This window comes from Delphinapterus leucas, chromosome 18, assembly GCF_059928025.1.
Source record: "Delphinapterus leucas isolate spDelLeu-1000000601 "Yukka" chromosome 18, BTC_Dleu_Yukka2, whole genome shotgun sequence".
Taxonomy (NCBI): Eukaryota; Metazoa; Chordata; class Mammalia; order Artiodactyla; family Monodontidae; genus Delphinapterus; species Delphinapterus leucas.
In genome coordinates this window covers 63712654-63724114 of record NC_143146.1, presented here as the reverse complement: position 1 = coordinate 63724114, position 11461 = coordinate 63712654, and the positions used below count along the sequence as shown (strand labels likewise).

Genomic DNA, 11461 nt, shown 5'->3' with positions numbered 1-11461 from the left:
GGGGATCCTGAATGGCTCCCACCCCCAGCTGCCCTGTCTATTGTTTCAGCAGCACTCCAGCTGCGAGAATGGTCCCTCACTACTCACCTCTACTCCGGATGCCACCTTCACTGCCGGGGTTGGATGTCCCATTCTGTGGTTATAGCTGTTGTCAGTTTCTCCCTCAGCTGCTGCCAAAACACATCAAGCTGCATCTTGCTGTTATACATCAGCTGATATAAATTGAGTTTATCGGTTCAAATGCATGCACTTAAAAGCGTAATTTTAGCACACAATCATATAAATGCTCAATTAAAAATATAGCTCATAATGTACAACATCCTGTAGCAGTTTTTGCCGTTTCTGAGCTTTACACCATAGGAAGGCTTTAACAATAATCTCTATTTACAAATAGAGCAATATATGCTCATTATAGAACATTTGAAAGAACAGACATAACTGCTTCATTCCTCTTCATTAGCTTGGGATACAAGCAGAAATCCCATGTTGTTAAAATTAGATGACTCTGAGTCTCCACACTGCTTCTACAGAGAAGGTCATTCTTTGAGTCCTTTGGCCTGAAATACCTCCCAACCCCCCAGGAATGCCTACGCCTTCTCTTCCTGAGGTGTCACTCCAGCCAGAATTCTGGAAGTCATCCTAAACTCCTCTTTCCTCTTCATCCTTCAGATCTACTCGAAACTAGGTCCATGGATAAATTAAGTACTTCACCCGGGTCACATAGCTTTTGGTGGGTGGGCCTTTGGAGCCAAAATGTAGTGTCTAGGAGGTTTGTGCTAAAGCATGCTGCCCTTATGCTTCTGGGTGGCACAGGTGGTGGCTCCATGGAGGATCTGCATAGAATCAAGTCTCCCCCAGTTCCCATTTCCTCCCCAAGAACCATCTCTTGGCATCACTGCTGTCATATAGCTATTAAGTGTCAAAAGCAGGATTCACTTCTTCAGCGAATTTTTATGTCAAACTGTTATCTTTTTTATTTTGTTTTTTCAAAAATTTATTAATGAAATTTTCCAGTATTCAGAAAAGTTGGAAGAATAGTACAGGAACACTTATATATCTATCCACCACCAGACTTCAACAACTGTTAACACTTGCCAAACTTGTTTCACTCATCTATTGATCTATCTGTTGAATATATCATTTCCAAGAGTTCCTTCCCATTTTCTGACTCTTCCTTTTTGTAGCATCATGTTCTTGTTTAACAGATGTAATATCATTTCACATCTCTCTAGTGGTAAGTAACTCATTTTGTAGGATTTTTATTTGGCCCTTCTTATATTCCCTGAATTATGTTTCTTCTGCGGTCGCTTCTTCTCTGTTTACCTTTCTTTGTCATACTGTAGGTTTTTCTCAAATGTTTGGTGACTCCAGTTGTCAGGCTATTCTTAAGAATGAGATAGGAGAAAGGCTGACTCGGACTCTTAGCACGTATGTGGAACTTGCTGATTGGCAGGCTTCAATTTAGGGTGAATAGTCAGAGATCTGATCGTTGTGCTGAGGCCTCTCAAATGCCGGAATGTAGATGACTTTGTGCCGCGGTACCAACAGCTGCAGCTGCCCAAGTTTTCTCAGAAAGATCCTTCACTCTCTTTATAAAAGTCCCCTCTGGTCATCGGTTGGTTGGTTTTGGTTTTCTCTGTGATTGAGCATCTAGTCGCTGGGGGTTCCTGGCACCAGAGTTGAGGAACCGGGATGGAGGATGACCATTTTGTATAGAGATCTTCACTATCTTCCATCTTCTAGTCATTCCGATAACTTTTCGGAGTCCCCAACCCCAGCAAGGTTCTAGCACAGAGAGAGGCTCCCCTGTCTTCTGCAAGACCCTCCAAGCACATCCTGGGCTACAGCTTCTCCCACTCAGTGTTCTTCCATGTGCTTAGTCTTCCAGAAATCCATTGAAATTGCTTAGTCTCTTGTTCTCTCTTACTCAAGTCCCCACCTTGAACCTTCAGTAGCAAGGATAGGGATGATTATGCCCATTTTACACTTGAAAAACAGAGGCTCATGTGATTAAGTGACTTGCCTAAGATCACACAGCTAGAACGGGAAGGGCCAGGATTAAACTTATATGCTTTTGACTATGCCAAGTACTTCTTTTTTTCCAAACCATGACTCAGCTGGTATGACCTGGAGAAACAAGCCCTTACATAATACGACGCACTTACAATATGCTGTCATCTGTGTATAAAAATGACTCAGAAACTGCCCAGAATAAACTGTGCAATACCATTTTACAAGTTACGTATCTAGAATCAAGTGAGAACTCAACAAAGTTGTAAAACAGCACTTCTATATTTTGTGGGTCAGGTTGGAGTGGAACAGAGCTTGAGGAGAGAACACTGGTAGGAAGGGCTAGTCATCATTTGCGCAATTGTGGCAAGGGCGTGGCACACCGAGGGCTCTCGGCTCTATGAAATAAATCCGCTTTAGAAGTCACATCTGGAGAGCAACTGACCCAACGAGGTGGGGCAGACTCCAGGCAGGGGGGTGAATAGAAGACTTGCTAGGAAGACGGGGTACCCCACCCACATGGAAGCCACTCTCTCATATACATGCAGTATTTGTTAACTACTGTGTACAGACACTGCGAAAGGCTCTAGAGGTACCTTCATCTTCAGCCAGGGAGGGTATTATCCCCAAAAGATAAGGATTTCTTCATTTCTGGATACTTCTAGAAATTAAAAACCCCACAGTATCTCGCAGGAACACATCTCATTCTTAATGGTTTAAGATTTAAAGTGTTACACAGAATTGTTCTGGTTCAACCACAAATATAGTTTGAGGGCTTTTGAATAGCCGGTCATTTAGTCAACAAATCTTTATTGAGCGCCTACTTAATGGCAGCCACTGGGGCTAGGACCTAGGGACATGCTCGTGAGGAATAGGAGATTATTTCTAAGGAAGTTAAGCGCTTAACCACCAAAGACAATGCCGAAGCACCCACTTTTCTTTTTCTCAGAGACAGAGGCCAAATTCGCTTAACTTTGAAATGTAGAGACTGACCCACAGAAAACCGGGCTAGGCAGAAGGTGAACATATTATATGCTGGTATTAATTCACTGTGATATTAAGTTGAATGCATGATATACAGGGGAAGAACATAATTTAACAGAAGATCTTTCTGTTCATACTGTTTTTCTCTAATTTTCACCTTCCCCATAGCTGTTTTTGTCTCAGTCTGATAAAAACAATTTTTTGGAAATTCATTGTGAGGTCTGGACCAAGCACGCATACCTTCTGTCAAAGGTTGGCACACAAGCCTGTGAACTTGGAACGAGAACACAGCTTTCTAGTAGGACAAATAAAGAAAAGGGAGATTAAAACATCTGATTTCCTCTTCTTTCCATCAGTTGTCAGAAACCTTTGAATAATCAATTCCTCCAGTTCCTGAAAGGTAGATAGCTATTATTAAAGCATTTCCAAAAGGAAATACATGTTAGTTTTCAATAATAATGGAACAAATGAAGTGGTAAAAATGCAACAAAAAGAAAAATTTTAAAGTACAGTATTTGCATTATTTTATTTGTGATTTTTTTTCCCCATCTAATTCCACTCTCTCCAATGGTCCCTGAAACCTCACCAGCAGGCTGACATCCTGATAAACTCTAGAAGGAAGAAAGAAAACAGTCTAAAAGGCAGGGTGGGTGTGGCAGCTAAGAGAGGTCATGGTGAACAAAAAGCAAGTGCAGCTACTCAAGTGTATGCAGATAAGGTGTCAAGTTCAAGGTCTGAAAGGAAGTATACCAGATTGCAGAGTGCCCACATGATACCTGATGACAGACTTCCAATGACGAACCTGACCTCTAGGTTCTTTTGTGTAGCCCTCACTTCCAAATAAAGCAAGCTGCAAGACCAGTTCTCACATCAGGCGGCAGAAAGCTTCCTTCCTTTGGGAAAAGCTAGTAAAGGCATCTCTCTATGCCCTCTCACTGCAAAAAGGGCCCGCTTTCTCAGGAAGTTTCTGCTGTTGGGAGAAGACTCAAAAAGGCTGTGAGGGCAGAGTGCAAACAATATGGCAGTTAGAATTAAAATATGAGTCCATGTCCATCCAACCTGGCAGGAGTTAGTTTCCTTCCCAAGCCTCGAATTCTTTATCTGTAAAATGTGGTAGGCAGATTGAATCAGAAAACATTAAGTGATTCTAAATTTCTAAAAGACTTCTTTTCTCAGGACTTCCCTGGTGGTCCAGTGGCTAAGACTCCACTCTCCCAATGCAGGGGGCCCAGGTTCGATCCCTGGTCAGGGAACTAGATCCCACATGCCACAGCTAAGAGTTCGCATGCCACAACTAAAGTTCCTGCATGTGGCAACGAAGACCCGGCGCAGCCAATAAATAAATACTTTAAAAAGACTTCTTTTCTCTACTTCCCTCTTTCTTCCAATTACAAAAGCTTAAGCTGTAAAATCATAATCTAGCCTACCTGTTTTCCATATACTTGAGATTAATTCACATACTTTCTAAATAACGTGATATTATGATACTTCCGGCCCCAGGCTGGAAGCCCTGCCTCCACTTAAGGTATTGTTTTAAACCAAAGTTTACAGTGTCTGTTGATGGCCAAGACCCTCACTCTCCACCCTTCCTCCACCCCACCCTGAGGCCCCTGGGACTCAGTAGAGGCTGGGGACCCTACTCATCCCTCCTCTTCTCTTGCCCAGCCTGGGGGAAGGAAAGAGGGCAGAGGAGAGGTGGGCAGCCTTTAGCACCCCGCAGGGTTCTCGTACCCTTGGGCAGTGGGCACAGGAGCCCTCTTACCAACCCTGGGCTGTTTCCTGGGGGCTCTCCAGACCCCTCTCTAGGACCAAGCCCCCATCACACTGGGAGTGTGGATTCCAGCAAAGGAGCTGGGAAAAAAGTGAGACTCTCCACAGACCGCCTATGGGGGGGAACCCAACTTAAGGCCAAGGACTGGGTGTGTTGGATGCTTATGACACACCAGCCCAAGTCCCTTTGCTGAGAAGACTCCTTGGACTATTTCCCAAGAAACCGCCACATACATCCCTTTACAAGGCACCCCTCCCCTGTGTACTCCCCATCTGTGTTCTGTTTGACCAGCAAAGAAATAGTAAACGTCCTCTATTTAAAAAAAAAAAAATACACACACCAGTTTCAGAATGACACTCCTGGGGTCCTGGCTGCAGCTTGGTCCAGGAGCACATAGTCAGCATCCTGATGCCAGGCGGCATCCACTGCCCGGGTTCCAGTTGATGCTCTCCTGGGAGACAACACCTTCCTTTCCAAAATGTTTACTTTTTGCTCAGAACAATGATGGACAGGTCTTCATTTGACTCACTACCTGAACGGTCAGCTTCTTATATTGTTTCTCCAAAGCAGAACTAACTCACATAAAGTTTGTGTCGAGTCCCCAGCACTCTTTCTTGCATAGAAAACAGTAAGATATCACCCAACTCTGGCCTGAAAGTTCTTCTGGAATATCTTGTGGTATCACCAATTCTAGGTAACCTAGGAATTGACTTAGTCAGATATAAAACCTGTTCAATACTGCCCACACAGGAGTCAAATTCTGAAGGATTTAAAACGTAATAAATTACAGTTCAGGGTTGTATTGGCGAGCTTACTTTGTTCCAGCCCTTCTTCCTGTTGAAACTCTCAGGTTTGTTTCAAGTTGGAACCTGCCAAGTTGCATCTTGTCATTTTTCATATTCACAGGAGAGGCCAAGCCCTATTGCACTGTTGTTTAAATTTTTATTATCAGAGTTAGCAGTAATAAGCCAATAGAAACAGGATAACGAAGGGAAAAGCTCCGGATAACTAACTTCTTCCTTATGAATTAAAACACATGCGGACACCGGTGTCAGTTACCACCTCCCCACATCCTGTCCTGTTGTACAAATAGTTACACAAAACAGTCCACAGAACAATGCGAGCAGCTGGGCAGGGGACCCCTGTTGTGTGAAGTCTCAGGCTGATCTCGGTCTAGATGACCAGCTTCTCCACACTCAGCGTACTCGTGGTTTCATCCTCTTCGTTTGACCCAAAATATCCCGGGAGGTCCAGCATCCCCTGCTCCGCCTCGGTGAGGCCGAAGGATGTGTTGTCGTAGTAGGCGAACTCCGGGTGGGCGGGGAAGCTCTGACACTTGTCTTTCCGACACTGAGAAGGGCTCAGAGGACTGACCCTCTGGTAGCTATCTCTGGGGGCCGGGGAGGAAGGCCGCTTCCTTGAGACATTCCTGTGACTGGGGGACGGTCCCCTCCGAGCCCGGTGAGGCTCCGTTCTCTCACCTCCCGCCACGAACCCTGCCTGGCGATCCCCCAGGTCTGGTTTCCTCGTGGGCTGCCCCAGGCTGTGGGGTTTAGGGAAAGGGCTTAACGGGCCACTGCTTCCACCTGCCCCTGGACAGTGGTCCCGTTTCTCCGGAAACAGGGCCGCGCCTCGACTCGGGGGCCGGACTCGCTCTCCCGTCTGGTCCCACGTCCGGCTCCTGGAGCTGTAGGCGGGGGCTGGCCGGGGGGTCAGGGTGGACAGGCTCCGCTCCCGGAACGGTCGGGCCTGCCTGGCCTCGTGGAAACTTGCCGTCCTCCGGAAATGGGACCCCCGGGGGTGGCTCCTCATCTGCGACTTGCGGAGGAGGCTCTGGCTGGGGCTGACGGCGCAGCTGGCCGGCGAGAGCGGGTGGTCCAGCCGGGAGGGGGGCCTGTCCCCGGCGCCGACCGCGGGCGGCTGCTCCAGGAACGGGGATTTGAGGCGGAACTTGCCGGCCGCGGCTTCTTCGGGGCTCTCGGAGCCTCCCGGGGGCGCGGCGACGGCGGCGTCGATGGCGGTGTCCGTCAGGGGGCTCTGGGACACGTGGTACACCTTGGTGGTCTCCGTCAGGCCTTTCTTCTTCATCTCCTTCAACTGCTGCTGGGCCAGGCGGTAGCTGAACAGGGGTGGGATGATCTTCTGGCCGTTAGACTGGAAGCTCTCGCTGCCCGAGGTCTCGTCATCGGGGGGCGCCGGCACGCTCCGCCGGTAGGTCAGAGGGATGCCCTGGCCCGCGGGGCTCCCCGCCGGCCCGTCGCCCGCGTCTGAGAAGCTGCCACGGGGCTCGCTCAGCTCGCAGATGTTCTCCTCGTCCGAGTTCTTCCGGCAGCCGGGCGCGCGCAGGGAGTTGTGGCGGACTGGGGTGCTGCACTTGGGGGCGCGGCCCAGCTTCCGCCACAGCGTGATGAGCACAGTGGCCACGATGATGAACAAGCACAGGGATATCCCAGTGACCGTCACGATGTTGCTGGACTTCACGGGAGTCTGGGGCTGGAAAGGAGACGGACTGGATGGCTGGAAAGCTACCAAAAAAAGAAAAAAAAAAGGAAGAACGAATGCATTCTCTAGTATCGTTTTCTCTGCCTGGGTCTAAGGTCTCTGAGTGGCTCGCCCTAATTATGTAGCAATTAAAGAAGGAAGGAAAATAAACGAGGACTGGGATTTCTGGTCTTACATATATTTCTGCAGGCAGGCTTTTAAGCCAAGCTGAAAAACAGACACTGGTAGAAGCGAGGTGAGCAGATGAGCCACAATCAAGGTGGCTCACTGGCTCTTGCTGACACTTGTCCCCAGTTTTCTACAAAGAAGCCTCATGAACGTTTCAAGGTAAAAATCAAGGTTTTTCACTTAAGGTAAACATGGGATATCTATAATTAAATGTACCTTTGAGATGCACCTCGGAAAATTTCTGCCAAGTGTAACACTTGGGATGCAAAACAGTTTAGGCAGGTTGTAGCTCAATTTGCACATCTCAAGAGAAATTAACAGGTGAAAATAAGTCTTCTGGCAATATACTACAGCTCACTTTTCCCTCCCAATGTCCAGGAACTGCCTTTCCTAAGTGCTGACGCCTCTGCTCTCTCTCTCTTGTTTTCTCAGCTGTGCACTCCCCTTCCTACATTCTATGTGGCATTGATTTTCCTTCTTCTTCCCTGCTCTCTCAAACTGGTGTGTCTCACAGTCATCAAAATGTTTCACCAAGGCTCAGACGCCACCTGGGGCCTCAGCCTGTAGTACCCGGGAACCCGAGACCACCCAATGCCACCAGGCCTCACCTCTCTTTCCTCCTTGGTCACTGTTCGCCATTCAAGCCCTTCCAGTCACATGTCCTCTATCTCTTCCTCCCATAGTCTTATCCTCACCAGTTCTGTGCCGCATCTCCATCCTCCCACTGCTCCCCTTTCCCCTTTCCACCGCACCCTATAGGACACCTATAACCAAATTCCTCACGCTGCAGAAACTTTCTACAAAACACTGTGTGTCTCCTTGCCTGACCTGAGGACAGGCCATCCCTCAGGGCACAGCCTCCCCAGCTCACTCTTGGGTGAAGCTTTATCAGAAGCAGAACCAGAAGCAGGGCGTGTTCCGCAGCCTCCTCATTCCTGGCTGCCATCTCAGCCCACTTTTTACCTCCGTGTAGAAGTTCTAATCTTCTGACGCCCACGCCATCCACCCAGACCACCCTCTACCCTCTACCCCTCAACTCTGTCATCTCCCCACCTCAGGGCAAACATCAGTTACTAGCACCTGGGTCCAGTCTTCCTCACCATCCCACAGCTGGGACCATTCATTGTCCTTCCAAGCTGCCATACCTTCCCATTGTCTGCAGCTGCTCCTGTTCTGAAACCTTAAAGCTTCACAGCCCACTTTCCGGCTGTATCCTCCCCTCTCGCTCACTCATTATTCATACAACGGTTACTCAACCTCGCTGCAACATCTGATTCTCCAACCCCTCCATTTTCTCTCCATCCGCCAGCCACCTTCTGCCCTCACTTCTCTCCCTACACCCAGGATCCATCACTTAAATCCTTCTACTGCCAATCATCTCAACTCTCTGACCTCTAACACTGAGCTGTATCCCTTCCCCTGCTCAGAAGCAAAAGTCTGTTCCTAGAAAAATCCAGGCACGTGGATTATCAGCTGTTGCACCCCGGCCCCTGAGCCCTGGAGGAGGAAATAATGCACCCATGCAAGCCAGAACCTTTGTGCACGGATGGCACCCAAACTTGACTGCCCACAAATCCTTCCGCGGGTTCCTAAGCAACTCTCTCTTCCATCCCTGACAACAGTGCTTCAGAGTTTTACCACCAATCCTCTTCCTCAGCCGTCTGCTGGATCACAAAAGTTAGAAGCTATCAAGCAAGTACACCCCCAGGTTCTTCTGCCATCCTCTCCTCCCCCATAAACTCAGCAGCAGCCACATCTCCATTTCCCTCTTTCTCTAGGGAATTAGTGGGAGAAGTGTCTTCCCATAAAGATGAGTCCACCAGGTGCTCTCTAGGCCACCCTTCTCCAGGGGGATCATCCCTCTGTACCTATTATCTCCAGCTTCTCCTCCGTGCAGCTCCACAGAAACATGTTCAAGCTCTTTGCACTTTACAAAGATCTTTCTAGAACCCTCTCACTAATGCCACAGCCATATCTCACTCCTTGTCTTCCCAGCGGAACGTACAGAAAGAAGGGTCCACATGTGCTGACTCCTCGTCACCTCTGGCTCCTGCAACCTGCCCCTAGGCTTCCAGTGAAGCAGCTCCTATCGAGGTCATTAACCATCTAATAGCCAAATGCAAAGGAGTTCCGTCCTGCTATTCCTTGAGCTTTGCAGCATCGGCTACTGTCCGACCCTTCCTGTGATTGTTTCTCTTCTTGGTTTCAAGAATTCTCTAATTCGGAGAGAAGAACATGGACTTTGGAGCCAGGAGAGCTAGATCCCATCCTGGTTCCACTAGCTCTGCTCTCTCCATAGACGTCCCACCGACACTTCCACCTCCACACGCCCAGGACTCATCGTCTTCCCGCGGAACCTGCGCCTCCTCTGATACATCTGATCTCACGGGAATGGTGCTGTGTCCTGCAGCTGCCGGTGCTAAAATCCTAGGTCCCACCCGCGACACTCCCCTCTCCACACTCGCCACATCCACAGTCGCTGAATCCTTCTCTCCTCTGCATCCCCACTGCCAGTGCTCCCTTTTCCCCCTGGGTCACTGAAAACCTCTCAACAGCCCTCACTGCTGCCACTCCTGGCCCTTCTGATTTGTACTCCACGCGACAGGCAAGAGATCCCTCCGCAACACAGGTCCAGTCTTCAAGGGCCCTCGGGATCTGGCCCCTGCCTACCTGTTCAGTCTCATTTTGTGCCTTTTTATTTTTTTCTTTTGGCCACGCTGTGCGGCTTGTGGGATCTTAGCTCCCCGACCAGGGATTGAACCCGGGCCCTCGGCAGTGAGAGTGCACAGTCCTAACCACTGGACCGCCAGGGAAGTCCCCTGTCCAGCCTCATTTCCCTCACTCCCTCCTGACACTCTATCCTGCTGCCACATCAAACTCTTGCCAGGTTCCCTGGGTTTCATAATACGCCATCGTCTTCCAAGCTTTCATCCATTGCTCCATTTGCTAAAATTCCCGTTCTCACCTAGCTCACCAGGTGATGCCTATTCAGCTCTCAATCTTCAGCTCAAATATCACCTCCTCAGGAACAGAGGTGTTCCCAGCATTGTCACAAGCTTCCACAGCAAGCTGTGGATACCTTTCTACTGCACTGTATATGCTATGCCTGCTTTGGTGTCTGCTGAGCTGCTGTATCATAAGCCCGTTCCAGAGACACGGCTTATCTCTACACCCCCAACCCCAGTCAATAACTGGCCAAGAGTTGGTACTCAATTAATGTTATATTCATGAATAGATTCATTATTGAAAAGATGATGGCAAAATGACCAACACCCCATCAGATGGAACGTGGGCGCAATGGCAACTGGATCCTCCCATCTTCGTGGTGAACAAGATAGACCAAATGAACGTAGAACTACTTCACTCAGACCTTGGCGTAAAAACATCCTTTCAAAGCCAAGCAAAACTCTAGACTCTCAACCAAGTGAAAGTAGTTGAATGATGAAAGACTCGTTCCCTGACTGATCACGTCTCCGTCTGCAGTGGCTGCTCCGTCAGTGGGTCGCAGCATTGCAGATGTACACGTGGACCTCTTAGCTGTTACACTTGCCTCTGGCTGGAACCCTTCAAAACCGCAGCTGGAGAAAAGCCCCAAAGCTGCTGACCTCACCCATCTCTGCCTCATCTTGTCTTCCCTCTTTTCCTTGAAGGGAAGGAGACTTCCTGACGCTAAGCAGCCTGCAAACAGATCTTTACATTTCCAAGGAGTGGAAAACAGGCTGAACTGGAAAAAGAGAACAGTTGGAAGAAATGATCATTTTTATCCACACAAGCATTTATTTTTTTTCTGAGGACCACTTATAGTAGAAGTAGGGGTGCCTGTAGCACTTCCCCTCTCTGCTAATTTATAATGTACAAATTTCCAGTTCCCACCCAGGATTAAAGAGATTAAGATGCCAGAACGTGAAATAATACCACACAGCCTCAAAAACTGGTTGCTAATTCCAGGATGGTTGTAGAAAGCTAGACAGGCCTGTACGTCGAGGCAAAGTATTCAAGATAGGTGGCTTAGCATGAGGTCAGATC

The 11461-nt window shown here is 48.5% G+C and overlaps 1 protein-coding gene across 22 annotated transcripts in view; it reads right to left on the bottom strand.

Moving 5' to 3' along the window:
- The window catches only part of THSD1 (thrombospondin type 1 domain containing 1), a 50118-nt gene that overhangs the window by 17451 nt on the left and 21206 nt on the right, over positions 1 to 11461 (bottom strand). For 11 of the 22 annotated variants that reach the window (XM_089899625.1, XM_089899624.1, XM_089899626.1 and 8 more), the window contains one exon: positions 88 to 7290. In XM_089899625.1, coding sequence (XP_089755751.1) covers positions 5939 to 7290 — 1352 coding nt within the window. In that variant the 3' untranslated portion in view covers positions 88 to 5938. The remainder of the gene's footprint in view (positions 1 to 87; positions 7291 to 11461) is intronic. The other 11 variants (XM_089899637.1, XM_089899640.1, XM_089899639.1 and 8 more) reach the window with 11 other exon arrangements.